This window comes from Sapajus apella, unplaced genomic scaffold (assembly GCF_009761245.1).
Source record: "Sapajus apella isolate SASKATOON/1434 unplaced genomic scaffold, GSC_monkey_1.0 scaffold62, whole genome shotgun sequence".
NCBI classification, from domain to species: Eukaryota; Metazoa; Chordata; class Mammalia; order Primates; family Cebidae; genus Sapajus; species Sapajus apella.
This window is the reverse complement of record NW_022437002.1, coordinates 4,296,598-4,317,879: the sequence shown is the minus strand read 5'-3', so window position 1 is coordinate 4,317,879 and position 21,282 is coordinate 4,296,598. Positions and strand designations below refer to the sequence as shown.

Below are 21,282 nucleotides of genomic sequence, written 5' to 3'. Positions count from 1 at the left end.
AGTACTGGGATTACAGGCATCAGCCACTGTGCCAGACCCATTTTTTTCTTCTTTTAAACTGAGAATGTTATCATAAAACTGTGCAAAATGATATGACTACAAAATCACAGGTTCCAGCCTCCAAATCATTCTCATCACTGCCCAGCAATCCTTCCAAATTTCTTTCCCTAGCCCCCGCTTTTGCAACAGCTATTTAAATCTCCTCTCTTCAAGATTCCTACTCTACCAACTGCCCTTCCCCATGCTCAGGAAAAAGAATATTTTCTTTCCTCATCTTGAGAACTCCCTCAACTTTCTCCTTATCTTCTCCTCTTCAAACTTACCTACATTTGAACTTTTCCTTGCCATTTACCCTGGCATCACAAAGAAACTTGTTGAAGGTTAGTGTCTCTACCTGGGCTCTGGTTTCCATTTCACTTGAGGAAGCTCCTGAGGAAGCTCCATCACTTCTAGTCCCTTTCCTGTATCTTCACCCTCTCCCTCTCTTCTGGCTGTTTTCCACAAAAATTATTTCAAGCTGGCCAGGTGCAGTGGCTCATGTCTGTAATCCCAGTACTTTGGGAGGGTGAGGTGGGTAGATCACGAGGTCAGGAGTTCCAGACCAGTCTGACCAACATGGTGAAACCCTGTCCCTACCAAAATACAAAAAAAATTAGCCAGGTATGATGGCGCACGCCTGTAGTGCCAGCTACTTGAGAGGCTGAGGGAGAATCGCTTAAACCTGGGAGGCGGAGGTTGCAGTGAGCCAAGGTTGCGCCACTGAACTCCAGCCTGGGTGACAGAGTGAGACTTCGTCTAAAAAAAAAAATTCCACTGTGGATACTCTTCTATGTAACTTCTTGGGTGATTGCATCCTTTATGACTAAATTTACTACAATTACAATTGCTATCAGCCAGGCATGGTGGCCCATGCCTGTAATCCCAGAACTTTGGGAGGTTGAGATGGGAGGATCACCTGAGTCCAGGAATTCGAGGCCAGCCTAGACAACATGGCAAGACCACATCTCTACAATAAACAAATAAATAAAGAAAATAAAATCACTATCCATATGTTGATTGATATGAGCTGAATATGTCCCCCAAAATTCATGTGTTGGAAACATAATCCCCAATGCCAATGGTGTGGGGAAGTGGGGTCTTTTGAGAGGTGTTTAGGTCTCAAGGGTGCTACCATTCTCACTAATACATTAATGGCCTTATAAAAAAAAAAAACAAAGAGTTCATCCATTTTTGCCTTTCCACCTTCTGTCATGTGAAGGCACTAAATTTAAAGCATCATCTTGGAAGTAGAGACCAGTCCTTCACCAGACACCAAATGCCGGCACCCTGATTTTAGACTTTCCAGCCTTGGACTTCTCAGCTGCCAGAACTATGAGAAATACATTTATGGTTTTGTATTTTTTTTTTCTTTTTTTATTAAGACAGGGTTTCACCATGTTGGTCAGGCTGGTCTTGAACTCCCGACCTATGGTGATCTGCCTGCCTTGGCCTCCAAAGTGCTTGGATTACAGGCATGAATCACCATGTCCGGCCTATGTTCTTTTTTTTCTGAGACAAGGTCTCACTCTGTACCCCAGGCTGGAGTGCAGTGGTGCAATCATGGCTCACTGTAGTGTTGACCTCCCAGGATCAAGTGATCCTCCCACTTCAGCCTTCCTACAGGCACATGCCACCACGCCCAGCTAATTTTTCTACTTTTTGTAGAGTCAGGGTATCCCTATGTTGCCCAGGTTGGTCTCAAAACTCCTGGGTTCAAGAGAACCATCAACCTCAGCCTCCCAAAGTACTGGGATTGCAGGCATGAGCCACCACATCCAGCAATTCCTGCTTTTTATAAACAGTATTCTGTTACAGCAGACTAAGAGACTGATGACTACCGGCCGGGCACTGTGGCTCATGCCAGTAATCCTAGCACTTTGGGAGGCCAAGGTGGGTGGATCACCTGAGGTCAGGAGTTCACGACCAGTCTGGCCATCATGGTGAAACCCCACCTTATAAAAATAAATAAATAAATAAAATTTTAAAAAAAGAGACTGATGACTACCAAAAATTTTCTATCTTTTTTTTTGCAACAGATTCTTGCTCTGTCACCCAGGGTGGAGTACAGGGGTGCAATCTCGGCTCACTGCAACCTCCACCTCTTGGGTTCAAGCGATTCTCCTGCCTCAGCCTCCCCAGTAGCTGGGATTACAGGCATGTGCCACCATGCCCTGGTGATTTTTTGTATTTTTAGTAGAGACAGGGTTTCATCATGTTAGCTAGGATGGTCTCCATTTCCTGACCTCGTGATCCACCCACCTCGGCCTCCCAAACAGCTGGGGTTACAGGAATGAGCCACTGTACCCGGCCAAAATTTCTATCTTTTAAACTGCCTACTGGATGCCTCTATTTGGATGTCCCCTAAACATCTTAACAGTTATCAATAGCTATTTCTAAAAAAACAAAAAACAATGGCTTAGGCGTGTAATCCCAGCACTTTGGGAGGCCGAGGTGGCAGGATTGCTTGAGGCCAGGCTCAGGAGTTCAAGACCAGCCTGGGCAATATATTGAGACCTCGTCTCTAGAAATTAAAAAAAAAAAAAGTTATCAACTGACATGGCATTCTCCAAACCTCTAAACACTCACTATCAAATTGCCCACACCAGAGGCTGGGCACTGTGGCTCATGCCTGTAATCCTAGCGCTTTGGGAGGCTGAGGCAGGCAGACCACTGGAGGTCAGGAGTTGGAGACCAGCCTGGTCAATATGGTAAAACCCCATCTGTAATAAAAATATAAAATTTAGCCAGGCATGGTGGTGCACACCTGTAATTCCAGCAACTGAGGAGGCTGAAGCAAGAGAATCCCTTGAATCCGAGAGGTGGAGGTTGCAGTTGCAGTGAGCCAAGATCATGCTACTGTACTCTAGCCTGGGTGACAGAGCTAGATTCCATCTCAAAAAAAAAAAAAAAAAAAAATTGCCCACACCAGGAACTTGGGATCCATGTCTTCTTCCTTACTGCTACAGTCATGAACTTCTTTTTTTGTTTGTTTTTATTTTTTTGAGACAGAGTCTCGCTCTGTCGCCCAGGCTGGAGTGCAGTGGCATGATATTGGCCCACTACAACATTTGCCTCCCAGGTTCAAGCGATTCTCCTGTCTCAGCCTCCTGAGTAGCTGAGATTACAGGCACGTGCCACCATGCCCAGCTAATTTTTGTACTTTTAGTAGAGACAGGGTCTCACCATGTTAGTCACGCTGATCTGGAACTCCTGACCTCATGATCCGCCTGCCCCAGCCTCCCAAAGTCCTGGGATTACAGGTGTGACCCACCTCGCCCAGCCTAATTTTTGTATTTTTAGTAGGGATGGGGTTTCACTCTGTTGGTCAGGCTGGTCTTGAACTCCTGGCCTCAAGAGATCTGCCTGCCTCAGCCTCCCAAAGTGCTGGGATTACAGGAGTGAGCCAGTGCACCTGGCCCCCATGACTTTAATTTCTAAGGTATAAACCTGATGATGTCACTAACCTGCATAAAACTTCAATCATTCACAAGTGCCCTCAATAAAGTCCAACTTCCTTGGGACAGCATGCCCAGCCCTTCATGGTCTGGTCCCTATTTACATTTTTTTTTTTTTTTTTTTGAGACGGAGTTTCGCTCTTGTTACCCAGGCTGGAGTGCAATGGTGCGATCTCGGCTCACCGCAACCTCCGCCTCCTGGGTTCAGGCAATTCTCCTGCCTCAGCCTCCTGAGTAGCTGGGATTACAGGCACGCGCCACCATGCCCAGCTGATTTTTTGTAGTTTTTAGTAGAGACGGGGTTTCACCGTGTTGACCAGGATGGTCTCGATCTCTTGACCTCGTGATCCACCCGCCTCAGCCTCCCAAAGTGCTGGGATTACAGGCGTGAGCCACCGCGCCCGGCTTTTTTTTTTTTTTTTTTTTTCAACAGAGTTTCGCTCTTGACACCTAGGCTGAAGTGCAATGGCGTGATCTCTGCTCACTGCAACCTCTGCCTCCCAGGTTCTAAAGGATTCTCCTGCCTCAGGCTCCAGAGTAGCTGGGATTACAGGCACACACCACCATGCCTGGCTGGTCCCTATTTATTTCTGCAGCCTCATTATTTGCAACTGTTCCCTTGTCCCTGCTCCCCACCTTCTACACTAGGCCCCCAAATCTATGCCTCAGCCATACTGTTACAAATGCCTATCTTTCTTTCTTCCTCTTTCTTTCTTTGAGACAGTCTCCCTCTTTTTTTTTTTTTTTTTTTTTGAGACAGAGCCTCCGTCTGTCACCCAGGCTGAAGTCCAGTGGCCTGATCTCATCTCACTGCAACCTCCACGTCCTGGGCTCAAGTGATTCTCCTTCCTCAGCCTCCCAAGTAGCTGGGATTACAGGCACGCGCCACCACCCATGGCTACTTTTTATATTTTTGTAGAGGCAGGGTTTTGTCATGTTGGCCAGGCTGGTCTCAAATTCTTGACCTCAAGTGATCCACTCGCCTTGGCCTCCCAAAGTGCTGGGATTACAGGCATGAGCCACCATGTCCCGCCAAATGATTGTTTTTCAAAGGTGTTGTCCTCTTTCTTGTCTCTGAACTTGCTGTTATCTTTGCCTTCCCCGTGCCTGGCTAACAACTCCTGTTTTTCAGGACCTAACTGAGATTGTCCTGAGATATCCCCTCCTTCGCTGACTCCTCAGGTGGAGTTCGGTGCCTCTACTCTGTGTTCCCCTAATACTCTGAACTCTGACACGGAGAGAACTTCGGTCATTGGGAAGGGTGACCCGATCATTCCCACGGCTCCAGCCCCTGCACACTTTCTGGAACACAGTAACCAGCTTGAGAGATCAAGTGAGAAGTGTGTTTTAACAGGTTGCATCCTTCTCCTTGCAACCCCAGGCGCCCCAACGTCACAGCAGCAACCGCAGGCCCCGCTCAGAAGCTGGGGGAGGGGAGGCGGGCGACCAGTCGTGCACGACTCTTCCCTCAGAAAAGATGAGGAAGGGACGGGGCAGGAAAGAGCTTTGGGTTCTCGGCAGGAAAATGTATCCTCGCAGCCGTCTCCATCAGATCCAGCCTCCCCGCTCGGACGCAGCCTCCCCTCTAGGAGTCCCACTCAAACTCTCCACATCAGACTTCTTCAGAATCTCTCCACCAAGATTACCACAGGCTTCCCCCACGCGATCCCCTCTTGGTCTCAGCCTCGATCTCCTTTTCTCGCAGCCTCCTCCCTCAGCCTCGACTTCCCCCTCGCAGCCTCCTCTCCGAGCCTCTCCCCAGCGCCTCAGCCTCCCGCAGCCTCCCCTCGGCGCTCCAGCCTCAGCCTCCAGGTCCGGGGTCCGGCCCGGCCCTGCCCCGCCCCCGCCGCGAGGACGGTGCTCACCGTCGTAGTAGTAACAGACTTTCCTCCGGGTGCCCTGCGTCTGCGCCATCTTGCTCGCCTCCCGTCCCTCCCGTCAGTCGGTCCGTCCGCCCTCCCGCCCGCGGCTCCGCTCGGCGTCCGACCCAGGGGGGAGGGGGCGGGTCTCCGGCCCGCCCCGCCCGTCCCCTCCTGGGCTCACCTATAGCCGCGCAGCCCGGGCACCGCTCCAGCCAATCAGCTTGCGCAGACACGGGCCCGGAACTCGGCAGGGGGCAAGGGCAGCCTGGAGAGGCGGCCGAGGGCCCCCTGGGCCTGTACCAAGGTCTGCGACAGATGGGTGGGGAGCCGCCCGGGGACCGTACCATCACTCCCGGGGGAGGAAAGCAGCTTGGTAAACTTAGGCCACTTCGTCGTGGGAAACGTGCTTGGAGATCGGAGGCCAACTTTCTGATTTTACGGAGAATAAACCGAGGCCTACAGGAGAAAAGTGACTTGCACAAGGTCACTCCGCCAATAAAAGGGCTGAACCTGGGTTAGAAAGCGAGTTTGTGACTGCAAAGGAGGGCTACAGACAAATAATTAAAAATTAAAAAGAAAAGCAACACGCGGGTTTGAAGAGGGAGAAACTGACCAGAAAGGGAAAGAAAACTAATGTTTTTTTCGAGGGGCTGCTGCGAGCCAAGTACTGTGCGACAGCTTTACCAATGTTATTTCAGTTATTCCTCAAAACAGCTCTCGGCCAAGGGTTTTTACTTCCATTTTACAGGTTAGGATAAAGAAGTTCGGACTTCTATGAATTACTCAAAGTTACACAAAGTAATTAAATTCAATTTTTCAGTTGTTCAGGGTTTTTTGAATGCCTTCTTTGCACCAGAGGCTCTGTAACAAAGTGGCAGAACCCACCCAGCCTTTCTGACTCCAAAACCTACCTCCATGATTCAGTCACCCAGGATGACTAAGTAGGAGTCTCTTTAGACAGGAGAAAATAAGATTATCCCATGATAGGAGGGAAGGTTTCTCAGCTTGGAAACTAATGACATTTTGAGCCGTGTAATTCGTTGTTATAGGACGCTGTTCTGTGCATAGGAAGTCTACAAGCATCTCTGGCCTCTACCCACTAAATGCCAGTAGCACCCTCCCCCCAGGCTGTGACAACCAAAATTGTCTCCAGACATTGCCAAGTACTGTGCAATAGCTTTACCATTGGGTTAGAGGGAAGATAAGCGGGGTGTAAGAGAGTGTAAAATTGACCCCAACTCTCCCATTGAGAACCACTCCACCAGATCATCAATTATCAACTGATCATCATTGAAACCTGAAAGACCAGGGTTGGGCAAGGTGGCTCACACCTGTGATCCCAGCACTTTTGGAGGCTGAGGTGGGTGGATCACGAGGTCAAGAGATCTAGAGTATCTGCCGGCGCAGTGGCTCACGCCTGTAATCCCAGCACTTCAGGAGGCCGAGGTGGGTGGATCACCTGAGGTCAGAAGTTCAAGACCAGCCTGGCCATCATGGAGAAACCCCATCTTTTAAAAAAAAAAAAAGAGAGAGAGAGAGAGATCTAGATTATCCTGGCCAACATGATGAAACCCTGTCTCTACTAAAAATAAAAAAAATTAGCTGGGCATCATGGTGCAAGCCTGTAATCCCAGTTACTCAGGAGGTTGAGGCAGGAGGAGAATTGCTTGTACCTAGGAGGCAGAGGTGCAGTGAGCTGAGATCGTGCCACTGCACCCCAGCCTGGGCAACAGAGTGAGTCTCTGTCTCTCCATCTCAAAAATAAAAGCACGAGCTTGATGATAAATAGTTACTAACACTCAGTTTCTTTTTTTTTTTTTTTTCTTTTTTTCTTTTACTATCTCCAGTAATTGGGTATAAGCAAAACAATCAGTTTCATTGTCTAAGAGCAGCAGGGAGTAGAGGGGACTCTGGCAAAGGTAGAGTTCATGCCCTACCTGGAGAGGTGGCCACTATTTACTATTCAACTCCATGAGGACAGGTAAGCCCAACATAGCTAAATCTTCGTGTTTTTTTTTTTCTTTGAGACGGAGTTTCACTCTTGTCACCCAGGCTGGAGTGCAATGGCATGATCTCAGCTCACCGCAACCTCCGCCTCCTGGGTTCAAGCAATTCTCCTGCCTCAGCCTCCCGAGTAGCTGGGACTACAGGCGTGTACCACCATGCCCAGCTAATTTTTGTATTTTTAGTAGAGACACGGTTTCACCCTGTTGACCAGGATGGTCTCGATCTCTTGACCTCATGATCCACCTGCCTCGGCCTCCCAAAGTGCTGGGATTGTAGGCTTGAGCCACTGCGCCCGGCCCTTTTTTTTTTTTTTTTTTAAGATGGAGTCTTACTCTCTTTTTTGCTCAGGCTGGAGTACAGTGGCACAATCATGGCTCACTGCAGCCTTGACTTCCTGGGCTCAAGCCATCCTCCAAGTAGCTGGGACTATAGGCGTGCACCACCACGCCCTGCTAATTTTTGTATTTTTTTTGTAGAGATGGGGTTTTGCCATGTTTCCCTGTCTGGTCTTAAACTCCTGGGCTCAAGCAATCTGCCTGCTTTGGCCTCCCCAAGTTACTGGGATTACAGGAGTCAGCCAACATGCCCAGCCCCTGTTTTTCAAGAGAAGGCAGAAATCCGGATTTTTATGCAAAATCTCCCGTTTTATAAATTGACTAACTCAATCTATTTTCGAGATAGCAGTAAGCCATCCTTTTAAAATGTAAGTCAGGGCCAGACATGGTGCCTCACACCTGTAATCTCAGCACTTTGGAAGGCTGAGGCAGACAGATCACTTGAGCTCAGGAGTTCAAGACCAGCTTGGGCAAAGTGGTAAAACCCCATCCCCACCAAAAATACAAAAAATTAGCCAAGAGTGGTGGTACGCACCTGTGGTCCCAGCTACTTAGGAGGCTGAGGTAGGAGGATTGCTTGAGCCCCAGAGGCAGAGGCTGCAGTGAGCTGAGATTTCGTCTTTTTTTTTTTTCGCTTCATTATCAATGCAGAGAGATTTCGCCTTTGTACTCCAACCTGGGTGACAGAGTGAGACCCCATCTCAATTAAAAATTAAAAAGCAAAATGAAATGTAAGTCATTTCATATCAGTTTTGCAGAGATACCTGCAAAGTTTCCTCAAAATGGCTTCTGCAGAGGCCACAAGGCCCCAAGCCTGTAGGATCTATCCCCCTCTCTCAGAGCTTGCCAGGTAAACTCCTGCCTCACCCTATTACCTTTGGCTGACTACCCCTCCCCACCACCCATAACAGGTGGCTCACCCCTTCACCTTGGAATCTTTGCTCAAAAACCACCTTCTCAATGAAGCCTTTTTTTTTTTTTTGAGATAGGATCTCCCTTTGTCGCCCATGCTGGAGTGTTGCAGTGGCATAATCATAGCTCAGGCAATCCTCTTGCCTCAGGCTCCTGATCTGCTGGGACTACAAGTGTCAGCTAATATGCTTGATTAAGTGTGTTTGGTTTTTTTAATTGTTATTTATTTATTTATTTTGAAACAGAGTCTCGCTCCGTCACCAGGCGCCAGGCTGGAGTGCAGTGGTGCAATCTCAGCTCACTGAAACTTCCGCCTCCCAGGTTCAAGCAATTCTCCTGCCTCAGCCTCCCTGGTAGCTGGGGCTACAGTCACGTGCCACCATGCCCAGGTAATTCTTGTATTTTTTTAGTAGAGACAGGATTTCACCATGTTGGCCAAGATGGTCTCAGTCTCTTGACATCATGATCCATCCGCCTCGGCCTCCCAAAGTGCTGGAATTACAGGCATGAGCCACCACGCCCAGCCTGTGATTGGTTTTTTAAAACTTTTTTTTGGAGACCAGGATCTTACTCTGTTGTCCAGGCTAGCCTTGAACTCTGGCCTCAAGCAAGTAGTCCCAGGTACTCGGGAGGCTGAGACAAGAGGATCATTTGAGCTGGAGAGGTCAAGGCTACAGTGAGCCATGATCATGCCATTGCACTCCAGCCTGGATGACAAAGTAAGACCCTGTCTCAAAAAAAAATAAAAATCTGAGGATAGTTACAGATTTCTTTGTTCCTCCTCCATTCCCGCTGCTTCATTTGATTAGTCTTTTTTTTTATAATTTTTTTTTTTTTTTTGAGACAGAATTTCACTCTTTCACCAGGCTGGAGTACAGTGGCATGATCTCAACTCACTGCAACCTCCGCTTCCCAGGTTCAAGCAGTTCTCTTGCCTCAGCCTCCCAAGTGGCTGGAACTACAGGCACGTGCCACCTTGCCCAGCTAAATTTGACTAGTCTTCAAAAAACAAAATCTGAGGTCAAATATAGCCCTTGAATCAGTAAAAAATGCTGTTGCCCTTTTATAATGGGGAGGAAGGTCCTGTGACACACCCAATCCCTAAGGGATTCCAGCTAGGAGTCACCCTGAATCCTTTGGGGAGGGGTGAGGAGCACTGTCCCATTTGAAGGGGTCTGCAAAGCCCATGCAGCAGGATCGCATGGACCTCCTCTTGACCACCAGCATCACCAGGGCTGGAAAATATCCAGATATCCACTCACCCCATCTTTCACCCCAACTCAGGGTAACCTCATTACCATTTTCTGAACCCCTACTGCCCACCCACAAAGAGTGAACATCAAAGAGATGTACAACAGTCATCAACAGACATTTATTGAGCTCCTAATGTGTGCCAGGCCAGGCACCAAGGAGGAGTACACAGAGGTAATAGATAAGGTCCTGGCCCTCAAGGAACTTCTGGATGATCTGAGAAAAGAAAAGTAGTTGGGCAGAAGCTTCTGTCAATCCCAGGCTTCTCCCCTCCCTCTGTGATTTTGGGAAATGGAAGAGCCAGAAAGGTGTACCTTGGACAGTGTCCAAGACATACATGCACAGGCTACACATGTACAAGACACATGTGCAGAGTCCACGCCATTACAGGACACACATACAGACACACGGTGGGTATGTGTCACACGTGGGCGGGATTCGTGTGCAGAGTCCATATGTGCATAGACCATGTGAGTATGGCACAAGAACTCCATCTCCCCAAGCCAGGCTGGAGAAATGGGGGGAGGACCCCAGGGCCTCTCAAGGCCTCTCAGGGCTGAGGCTGGTACTGGCCCTCTGTGGCTGTGAAGAAGTCCTCCAGCACACTGCGCAGGTAGTCAAAGGTGGGCCGGTCCTCTGGGCGCTCCTTCCAACACAGCATCATGAGGTGGTACAGCTCCTCCGGACAGTTGTCAGGGCGCACCATGCGGTAACCTCGCTCCAGGTTCTGAATCACCTCAGGGTTGGTCATCCCTAGGGGTTGACAGGAGAAAGGACATCAAGGCTCCAGGCACTGGAAGCCCGCAGGCAGGGGTAATGTTTGGAATATTTAACTGGCACAGTATAAGCACCAATCCAAAAGAATCCTGGTCTTCATCAATGGTAAGGCCACACTAGCGGTATTTGCTGAATGTCAGTCAGGCCACTTGTAGTGCCTGGTATAGATTATTCACATTTTTTTTTTGGAGAAGTTTCCCTGTTGTTGCCCAGGCTGGAGTGCAGTGGTGCAATCTCGGCACACTGAAACCTCCTCTTCCCAGGTTCAAGCGATTCTCCTGCCTCAGCCTCTCAAGTGGCTGGGATTACAGACATGTGCCACCATGCCCAGCTAATTTTGTATTTTTAGTAGAGATGGGGTTTCTTTATGTTGGTCAGGCTGGTCAGGTGATCCGCCCACCTCAGCCTCCCAAAGTGCTGGGATTACAGGCATGAGCCACCACACTTGGCCGATTATTTACATTTTTTTTAAAATTGTTTTACATAAGGGATCTCACTATGTTGCCCAAGCTGGAGTGCAGTGGCTGCTCACAAGCACAATCATAGCACATTGCAGATTTGAACTCCTGAGCTCAAGCAATCCTCTCACCCCAGCCTCCTAAATAGCTGGACAACAGGTACATGCCACCACGACCAGTTCCCCTGGTATAGATTAAATGTTCAATAATACACACATATTAGTTGTGGGACCTTGGGCAAGCCCAGTTTCCTTATTTAGAAAATAGAGTAGGGCCGGGCGCGGTGGCTCAAGCCTGTAATCCCAGCACTTTGGGAGGCCGAGGCGGGTGGATCATGAGGTCAAGAGATCGAGACCATCCTGGTCAACACGGTGAAACCCCGTCTCTACTAAAAATACAAAAAATTAGCTGGGCATGGTGGCGTGTGCCTGTAATCCCAGCTACTCAGGAGGCTGAGGCAGGAGAATTGCCTGAACCCAGGAGGCGGAGGTTGTGGTGAGCCGAGATCGCGCCATTGTACTCCAGCCTGGGTAACAAGAGCGAAACTCTGTCTCAAAAAAAAAAAAAAAAAGAAAAGAAAATAGAGTAAATAGCTGTTCCTACCTCACAGAATTTTTACGAGGATTGAATGAGATTGTGCACAGAAAGCATCAAAAATAGTGCACAGGCCAGGCATGGTGGCTCACACCTATAATCCCAGCACTTTGGGAGGCCAAAGCAGGCAGATCACTTGAGGCCAGAAGTTCAAGAGCAGCCTGAATAATATGGCAAAACCCCATCTCTACTAAAAATACAAAAATTAAGCAGGCATGGTGGTACATGCCTGTAGTCCCAGCTACTTGGGAGGCTGAGGCACAAGAATTGCTTGAACCTGGGAGGCAGAGGTGCAGAGTATTGTAGTGAGCTGAGACTGTGCCACTGCACTCCAACCTGAGCAACTCTAGCCAGACTCTTCTCTCAAAAAAAAAAAAAAATATATATATATATATACACACACACACACATACACACACACACACACACACACACGCGCACACACACACACACACACACACAGAGCTGGGCAACAGAGAGAGACTCTGTATAAAATAAATAAATAAAAGGCACCTGGGATTATTATTATTTGGTGGGAATGATGAGACGGTCAGGGCGCAGGGCAGGATGGGCACCCACAACCAAGGCAGTGGTGAGGTCTCTCCAGTTTTAAGACCAGGCACATGACATCCTGCATCAGGAAGCCACAGGGACCCTGGGCCTCAGCAAAGTAGACCTTGCTTGGGGTTGAGAAGGTTCACCAGGCCCCTCCATGATGCAGATGAAATAGTCTTTGAGGTGGTTCCCTCCTTTTATGCTAGTCCTGGCCCCTTTGGCAGGCTTTTGGCATATGGACCCCAAGAAGAACTGCTCTGGAGAACTGCATGATCACAGCAGTTACATAGCTCCCTCCTTCCCTGTTTCCAAATTGTCCGTGTAGTGTCTGGTTTTTCCTTCAGTCTTCTGAACAAAGACTGTGACAAGAAGTTCCCAAAGACCAAAATCTTATAGGGTACTGACAAAATAGAAGTTTTGCTCCTGCAAAGCTTGGGACTAAAGCCTTGGGATCAGGCAGTCCACAGAAACCCTTCTTCCCCAGGACTTGTGCAAGGGAGACCTCTACCTATGGGACTCTCACATGTTAAAATTAGGGCATTGGAGGACATAGGCCACAGAACTAAACACCCATGGCCAGAGTCAAGGGTGCAAGCCCACAGGGCCCACAGATCACTTTGGATTGGCCCTGGAGTGCGTTTATTTATTTATTTGTATGTATGTATGTACGTATGTATTTTCGATATGGAGTCTCACTCTATCGCCCAGGCTGGAGTGCAATGGTGAAATCTCGGCTCACTACAACCTCCACCTCCTGGGTTCAAGCCATTCTCCTGCCTCAGCCTCCTGAGCAGCTGGGACTATAGGTGCCCACCGCCACGCCGGCTAATTTTTCTGTATTTTTAGTAAAGACAGGGTTTTTGGCCAGGCTGGTCTCAAACTCCTGATCTCGTGGTCTGCTGACATCAGCCTCCCAAAGTACTGAGATTACAGGCGTAAGCCATCGTGCCCAGCCCCTAGAGTGCTTTTAAACAATTTGAATCAATCGCCAAAATTTGGAAAGGAACAAATTTTCCTAAAACTCCAAGTTTTGGCTTCTTTTAAAAAAACAAAAGATCAACTGGGAGGGTGGGGAGCATGCCTTAATTGCGGACATCTGCTGCACAGCTGCAAGTTTACCAAGGTCCCCATTTCTCCCCATTGTCTCCCTGACCCTAATGCTACATGTCAGCTGCCATTTATCATCATGCTTTCACTGCCTATTTTCTTCTAATAGGGACATTCCCTATGGAGTTGCCTCTGTGGGCACAGAGGAGGAGCAATGAGGACCCCTGGCAGGATAACTGGAGAATATTTCCAGCCCCAGCATTACCAGTGGACTCGGGTTGGGGCAAGCCCAGGGAAGGGAAGCCCCTTGGCTTTTCACCTGTCTCCAAGTTGTCTTTACCTTCCTACGAGCAAAGGTCTGTTCACCTTGCTCTGGGGATGTGGGAAGTTTCTACAAATTTAGCCACTGTGCTCCATGGCCTCCTTACTCCTGTCTTTGTGCTCCATTTCCTTTCCCCAGAGTTTCTTAGCAAGTTCATTAAAAAAAAAAAAAAAAATCCATCCCTGTCTTGGCTGAATCCAGGGGTAGAGGGTTTTGTCCAGGAGATAGTGAGGGGCGTCAGTGTATACTGACCATCTACTATGAGTCAGCCTCTTTTACAAATGATCTCTCAATTTTATCTCCCTCTCTCTTTTTTTTTTTTTTTTTTTTGGTGTTTTGCTTGTTAGTTTGTTTTTGAGGCAAGGTCTCCCTCTGTTGCTCAGGCTGGAGTGCAATGGAGCGATCATGGCTCACTGCACCCTGAAACTCCTGGGCTCAAGCAATCCTCCCACCTCAGCCTCCCAAATAGCTGAAACTACAGATGTGTGCCACCATGCCCAGCTAATTTCTATTTTATTATTTTATTTTATTTTTTGTAGAGATGAAGTGTCTCTCTCTCTCTCTCTCTCTCTCTTTTCTTTTTTTGAGACAGGGTCTTGCTCTGTTGCCCTAGGCTGGAGTGCTATGGCATGGTCTTGGCCCACTACAACCTCTGCCTCCCTGTGTCAGGTGATCCTTCCTTCTCAGCCTCCTGAGTAGCTGGGACTACAGGCGCATGCCACCAAACCTGGCTAATTTTTGTTTTTGTAGAGATGGGGTTTCAACATGTTGCCCAGGCTGGTCTCGAACTCCTGGGCTCAAGTAGTCCCCCACCTTGGTCTCCCAAGTTTCTGGGTGTAGGCATGAGCCACTGTACCTGGCCTAGTCTCTTATTTTTCATATCAGGAAACTGAGGCTCAGAGAAGTTAAGTGACTGGCCCAAAGTCATGATTGAGAAAGCTTAGTATGGACCAAACACTGTTCTAATCTCATATTTAACGATGGGAAAAGAAGGAATGATCAGTCAAATCCAAACAGAAACTTAGCAACAGTGGCGGATGTGCTAATAAAAGGTAGGCCTCGGGCAGGACGGGGGCTCACGCCTGTAATCCAGCACTTTAAAATGCCAAGGCGGGCGGATCACAAGGTCAGAAGATCCAGACAATCTTGGCTAACACAGTGAAACCCCGTCTCTACTAAAAACACAAAAAATTAGCTTGGCATAGTGGCAGGCGCCTGTAGTCCCAGCTACTCGGCAGGCTGAGGCAGGAGAATCGCTTGAACCCAGGAGGTAGAGGTTGCAGTGAGCCAAGATCGTGCCACTGCACTCCAGCCTGGGCGACAGAGCAAGACTCCGTCTCAAAAAAAAAAAAAAAAGAGATAGCCCTCTTGCTCCTGAGCTAGATCGTCTTCTACCATACTAGGCTGCCTGGGCCGGAACTAAGGAAAAGAGCTGGGGTTATTAAAGAGAGATACAGACAGAGATGGAAACCAGCCCTGGGAGATGTAGCATCTGCCTGAAGATGTTGGAGTCACACCCGTGAGTGGATAGAGGAGATGGAGCTATAAAGTTTCAGATTCTGAGACTGGAAAGAATTGAGTGGAAAGACATGGACTTACTACCCTTCCCATCACCCTTTCAGTTCTTGCCCTTGGCTCTGACCTGGGTAAGGGATGCGGCCATGGGTGACAATTTCCGTCAGCAGGATCCCAAAAGACCACACATCCGACTTGATGGTGAATGTCCCGTAGTTAATGGCTTCTGGTGCTGTCCACTTAATGGGAAACTTGGCCCCTATGGAGGAGGCAGAGTGAGGTCACTTGGGTCTACTGGGCCAGACCCTGTAGGGCCCAGACCATCCTTAAATCTCACACTTACCCTCCCTGGCTGTGTACTCGTTGTCCTCAATGAGGCGTGCTAGGCCAAAGTCTGCAATCTTGCAGCTGAGGGTGTCAGACACCAGAATGTTGGCGGCCCGCAGGTCACGATGAATATAATTCCGCTCTTCAATGAATGCCATGCCTTCTGCAATCTGCAGGCCAAACACAGATCAGCAGTCCTAAGCCAGATGTCCTCAAGCCACTGGCCTAATGCCCTTGCCCAGCCTCTCCCCAGTCTCCTTACTTGAGCTGCCATGTCCAAGAGTTTGTTGATGGTCAACTTGATGCCTGAAGGGGTCTTGAGAAAATCTACTAGACTCCCTGTGGGCAGAAGCAAGAGTTGCTGGCCCAAGTTCTCCCAGGGGGAGGTCCCCAGACCCTTCTCCTCCAACTGGGCATCTAGAAGTGTGACTGACATATAAAAGGAAAAGTGGGCTGGGTGCAGTGGCTCATGACTGTAATCCTAGCACTTTTGGAGGCCGAGGTAGGCAGATCATCAGGTCAGAAGATCGAGACCATCCTGGCTAACACAGTGAAACCCTGTCTCTACTAAAAATCCAAAAAAATTAGCTGAGTCCCAGCTCCTCCGGAGGCTGAGGCAGGAGAATCACTTAAACCTGGGAGGCAGAAGTTGCAGTGAGCCAAGGTTGTGCCACTGCACTCCAGCCTGGGTGACAGAGCGAGACTCCGTCTCAAAAAAAAAAAAAAAAAGGCAGCCAGGCGCGGTGGCTTACGCCTGTAATCCTAACACTTTGGGAGGCCAGGGTGGGTGGATCACCTGAGCTCAGGGGTTCAAGACCAGCCTGGCCATCATGGTGAAATCCCATCTTTAAAAAAAAAAGAAAAGAAAAGGAAGAGTGAAGAGTGAGAATGGAGGAGTGTGTGTTCAGGGTAAGGATGCCCAGGATATGTAAGGGTTTTTTCTGGAGGGGCTACAGTAGAGCATGGTGGGAGAGAACTGTAGGTTTTTCATCACCAATAAGGTAGAACCCAGACTCCTCAACTAGTATTCAAAGCTTTGCATGGTCCACACTGATAGCTTCTTCTCTTTCCCCCACTCTGCCTTGACTTCAAACACTAACAATTTTGAGATCCTACACTCAGACCACTAGGCTCTCACCCCAAAGCCTCTCTGCCTGCTAGAAAAATTCTACTTTTCTGGCCAGGTGTGGTGGCTCATGCCTGTAATCCCAGCACTTTGGGAGGCTAAGGCGGGCGGATCACCTGTGGTCAGGGGTTCGAGACCAGCCTGGACAACAAGGCGAAAATCTGTCTCTACTAAAAATACAAAAATTAGCTGGGCGTGGTGGCATGTGCCTGTAGTCCCAGCTACTCAGGAGGCTGAGGCACGAGAATCACTTGAACCTAGGAGGTGGAGGTTGCAGTGAGCTGAGACCTCACTCCAGCCTGGAGGACAGAGTGAGACTCAAAAGAAAAAAAAAAGGCCGGGCGCGGTGGCTCAAGCCTGTAATCCCAGCACTTTGGGAGGCCGAGGCGGGTGGATCACGAGGTCAAGAGATCGAGACCATCCTGGTCAACATGGTGAAACCCCGTCTCTACTAAAAATACAAAAAATTAGCTGCGCATGGTGGTGCGTGCCTGTAATGCCAGCTACTCAGGAGGCTGAGGCAGGAGAATTGCCTAAACCCAGGAGGCGGAGGTTGCGGTGAGCCGAGATCGCGCCATTGCACTCCAGCCTGGGCAACATGAGTGAAACTCCGTCTCAAAAAAAAAAAAAAAAAGATACACATGACATCATCTATTTGCCATTTCCCATTAGCCAATGAACAGCTTGTTTCTCTTCCTGGAAGAGGAACAGATCTTACACTCTCTAAGAATCAGAGCCAGATAACAGCAACAAACTTATTGATCAGTTACTATGATAGCCATAGTATTTTGTGTGTGTGTGTTTTTGAGACAAGGTCTCTTTTCTTTTTTTTTTTCCGTTTTTTAGGGACAAGGTCTCAATCTGTTACCCAGGTTGGAGTACAGAGGTGCAATTATAGCTCACCTCAACCTTAACCTCCTTGACTCAAGTGATCCTCCCACCTCAGCCTCCCAAGTAGCTGGAACTACAGGCATACACCACCACACCTGGCTAATTTTTTAAAATTTTTTGTAGAAATGAGGTCTCGCTATGTTGCACAAACTAGTCTTGAACTTCTGGACTTAAGTGATCCACCCACCTTGTCCCCCCAAAGTGCTGGGGTTATAGGCTTGAGCCACTGCACCTGGAAGTTGGCATAGTTCTAATTGTTCTATATGTATTAATTCTTTCATCCTCACAAGACCCTATGAGGAAGTCACTAATGCATTATTGTAGTAGGAAACCACAGCAGAGAGACATGATGTAATTATCATGAAGCCATACAATCATGATGCCAGCACTTTGGGAGGCTGAGGCGGGTGGATCACTTGAGGTCAGGAGTTCAAGACCAGTCTGGCCAACATGGTGAAACCCCATCTCTACTAAAAATACAAAAATTAGCCAGGCGTGGTGGCAGGCACCTGTAATCCCAGCTACTCAGGAGGCTAAGAGAGGAGAATTGCTTAAATCCAGGAGGCAGAGGTTTCAGTGAACCGAGATTGCACCACTGCACTCCAGCCTGGGTGACACAGTGAGATTCCATCTCAAAAAAAAGAAAAAAAAAAAATCATGAAGCCAGGATTCTGACTCAGGCAGTCAGACTCTAGTGGCCTTTATGAATACTCTGTATTATTTCTGGTGAGCCCATTTATATTTCTGCTGTTATACTTGGGGAAACTGAGCACCAGAGACAGTACAGACTCTTGGCCTGTCACACAGCAAATTAGTGTGAACAAAGCTGAGGCTAGAAACTCGTATCCATCTTCCTGGGGCTCTCACTCTGTCCAGTAAGAGACCAGGAGGGGTGCAGGGATAGGGGGCTCACTCAGAACTGAGAAAGAGGGCTTCCCAAGGCTCAGGGGCAGAAGGGAGAGAAACGGGCCTGGGGACCCACTCGCTTTCTGAGATCAAGCATCCTGAGATCAAGGTAGGACTTTGAAGAAGGCAAACAGAATGGTAGGTCAGGGAGGACTGGGGTGAATGGTCTTCCAGAACATTCTTGCCACCTTAGGCTGGCCCCCAGACAGGATCAGAGGATACACCTTCTTCTCATGTCTGAAGGTCAGTCTTTAGGGGCCAGGAAAGCTCAAGAAACCCTTCCTGCTTGAGCTTTGAGCCAGAAGAAAAGGTGTATTTCCACCCTCCAGCAGGGAAGGCGGGGAGAGCAGAGTCCCCCCCCGGCGGCGGCAACTCGGGCGGCACCCACCATTCTCCATGTATTCAGTGATGATGTAGATGGGCTCCTCAGTGACCACAGCGTAGAGCCGAACCAGCCGCTGGTGTTGCAGCTGCTTCATGAGGTTGGCCTCCGCCAGGAAGGCATCTGGGGACATGCTGCCCTGCTTCAGGCTCTTCACCGCCACCTTCGTGTGCTCGTTGTAGTACCCTGGGTCAGGGGAAGGAAGGAGTGGGAGGGTCACCAGGCAGCTGTCCAGGACTCTCACCACCTCGGCAGCCCCTCCCGTTCCCCTCTTCCCAGGCAGTCCTGGAGGCCACACTCACCCATCCACACCTCCCCGAACTGTCCAGCCCCCAGCCGCTCCACCAGCTTCAGCGTCTCCCTGGGAACCTCCCACTCGTCCTCCCACCAGGGCTTCTGGGGCTTCTGGGTCTGACAGGGGCGGCTCAGCCGTGTGCACAACCCATCTGAAGCATCTGCGAGGACAAGGGAGTGGGGAAGGCGGTTTCGTATTGAAACCGCCTCCACCACTTCTCCAAGCCCCCATCTAGGGGAAATGTGCTAGCAAAAACCACCTCCTCCACTTCTCCAAGCCCCCATCCAGGGGAAGTGGATTAGCAGGCAGGTGTGGGGCTGTCACCCAAACACTTGGGGCCGTAGGGTGCGGCTCCACACCTCACTCACTGCGAGGAATGGAGGAGCGAATTGAAAGATGGTTGGGGGACACCCGAGGGGGACTGAGGGAAGATGGGCTGATAGGGCACGGGGAAAAGGTGCCTCCAGGCTCACTGGTGTAATGGCGGACCAGTTCATGTAAGCCGGGAAAAGTGATTCGCGGGGAGATGTAGAAGCCACCGTTGTCCAGATTACGGATCTTGTAATGTTTCACCACCTCTCCCTGGTTCTGGTCGAAGTCCCGGACCGACAGTGAAAACGATCCTGAATGAATGAATGGATGGATAAAGAACGCAGAGTCTGGCCGGCCACCACGGCCCCCACCTCGGGCTCACCCTGCGCGCCCCACTCCAGCTCACCCCACGCCCCCACCTCGGACTCACCCCACGCTCCCCGCTCTAGGTCACCCCGCGGCCCCCAACCCCGCGCCGGGTCGAGGCCGCCGCCCGCTCACCCGCGGTGCTCTCGCTCTCCCGGATGAGGAAGGAGCCGTGAGTGTTCCCGGGCGCCAGGAGCTGCCGCTCCGCGTCCTTGCGGCTCAGGTTCTTGAAAAACCAGCTGTGCAGGGCGGAAGCGAACGCAGGCCGTGGGCTGCCGTCGAATCTTCCTCCGTGGCCCTCAAGACTTCACCGCCACCCCAGGCCCACTCCCTGCTCCAGGATCCCTAGATCTGCTCCCATCCCCCCTCCATGACAGGACCCCACTCACGGTTCGGGCTCCAGGCTGTTTGCTTTGGCCACAAAATTGAAGGGGATGAAGCCTTCCTGGCCCGTGGTCAGGGACTGCGCCTTCCACCACTCGCCGTTCCTGCGCCACGGAGGCGGGTCAGTGCGGCCCACTCAGCCGTCGATCTGAGGCCACCCCTCAAAGACCCCCCCCAACCCTTAAGCCAGCCTCCCCGAACCCTGGCTCGCACTCCTGAGCCTCGAATTTTGTCCCAAGGGCGGCCACCCTAGCCGGTCAAGGGCCGCAGGAGGGCTGCGATACGGGAGATTCCCGCTCCCTCACGGACTCCCCAGAGCGAGGTGGTCAGGGACTCACTGCTCCAGGATGCGGAGGTGTTCCCCCTTCTCAAAGCCCAAGTCTCCGTCGTGAGAGGGCTCGTAGCTGTGCAGGGCGATAACCAGGTTGTCTGTAAAGACAAGGGGCGTCAGGGAAAACCGGCCTGAGATGGGCAGGCAGCCTGGAGTTACGCGGCAGGCGACAAGGAAGGCAGGACAGGGGAGAGAATAAGTGGGGAGGAGGTGGAAGCCGATAGCCAGGCCTTGTTTTTCAAGCCCTGCTGCCTGGGGTCACCTTGCAGTGGGGAGGCCGGCGGATTGGAGCCCTCGTAGCGGACCAGTGGGTCCCGCACCTCAGAGCCGTTTCGGAAGAGCAGCTGTAGGGTGGGGGTGAAGAGTGGAGTCAGAGAGCAGAAGACTGGGTCAGACCCTCGCCCCCTTCCCCTCTGTTCTCAGCCTCTCCAGCCTGGTTGGGTCTTATCCCTGAATTGACCAACTATTTGCTGTGTGATCTTAGGAGAGTCCCTTTCCCTCTCTGGGTCTCTTTTCCTTTCCTGTATCCCAGGGGAGAGGGCCACTCTATTCTTTCAAGGGCCTGTAGTGCTGGTCATTTCTTCCTCCTGGGTTGCATGGTCTACCCAACTCCCTCACCAAGGCCCCTGTCTTGCCTCTTACCGTGGCCTTGCCATCCAGTGGGACTATGGGATAATGGCAGTTCTCACACACATCGATGTTCTCCATCCAGTCATCTTCCGGGTGTGAGCTGCAGCCACAGCCCATGGTCCCTGAGGGAATGGAGAGGGGGCTGAAGGGGCTCCCCCAAGATCTGCTCCCCCAGCATCAGACATCATGGGGCCTTGCCCTGG

General features: G+C 50.2%; 2 protein-coding genes across 4 annotated transcripts in view; both read right to left on the bottom strand.

Annotated features, from left to right (window-relative positions):
• Positions 1-5,495, bottom strand: part of HDAC1 (histone deacetylase 1) — a 45,757-nt gene extending 40,262 nt beyond the window's left edge. The window contains exon 1 of the mRNA XM_032246755.1: positions 5,360-5,495. Coding sequence (XP_032102646.1) covers positions 5,360-5,408 — 49 coding nt within the window. The 5' untranslated portion in view covers positions 5,409-5,495. The remainder of the gene's footprint in view (positions 1-5,359) is intronic.
• A 4,465-nt stretch (positions 5,496-9,960) lies between these two features.
• LCK (LCK proto-oncogene, Src family tyrosine kinase) overlaps positions 9,961-21,282 on the bottom strand; it is a 35,439-nt gene continuing 24,117 nt past the window's right edge. For 2 of the 3 annotated variants that reach the window (XM_032246751.1, XM_032246752.1), the window contains exons 2-13: positions 21,092-21,201; positions 20,712-20,793; positions 20,457-20,547; positions 20,124-20,222; positions 19,870-19,973; positions 19,530-19,679; positions 19,064-19,216; positions 18,768-18,947; positions 15,719-15,795; positions 15,473-15,626; positions 15,257-15,388; positions 9,961-10,614 (exon numbers count right to left, since the gene is read on the bottom strand). In XM_032246751.1, the coding sequence (XP_032102642.1) occupies positions 10,412-10,614; positions 15,257-15,388; positions 15,473-15,626; positions 15,719-15,795; positions 18,768-18,947; positions 19,064-19,216; positions 19,530-19,679; positions 19,870-19,973; positions 20,124-20,222; positions 20,457-20,547; positions 20,712-20,793; positions 21,092-21,196 (1,530 nt within the window). In that variant the 5' untranslated portion in view covers positions 21,197-21,201 and the 3' untranslated portion in view covers positions 9,961-10,411. The remainder of the gene's footprint in view (positions 10,615-15,256; positions 15,389-15,472; positions 15,627-15,718; positions 15,796-18,767; positions 18,948-19,063; positions 19,217-19,529; positions 19,680-19,869; positions 19,974-20,123; positions 20,223-20,456; positions 20,548-20,711; positions 20,794-21,091; positions 21,202-21,282) is intronic. The other variant, XM_032246753.1, reaches the window with a different exon arrangement.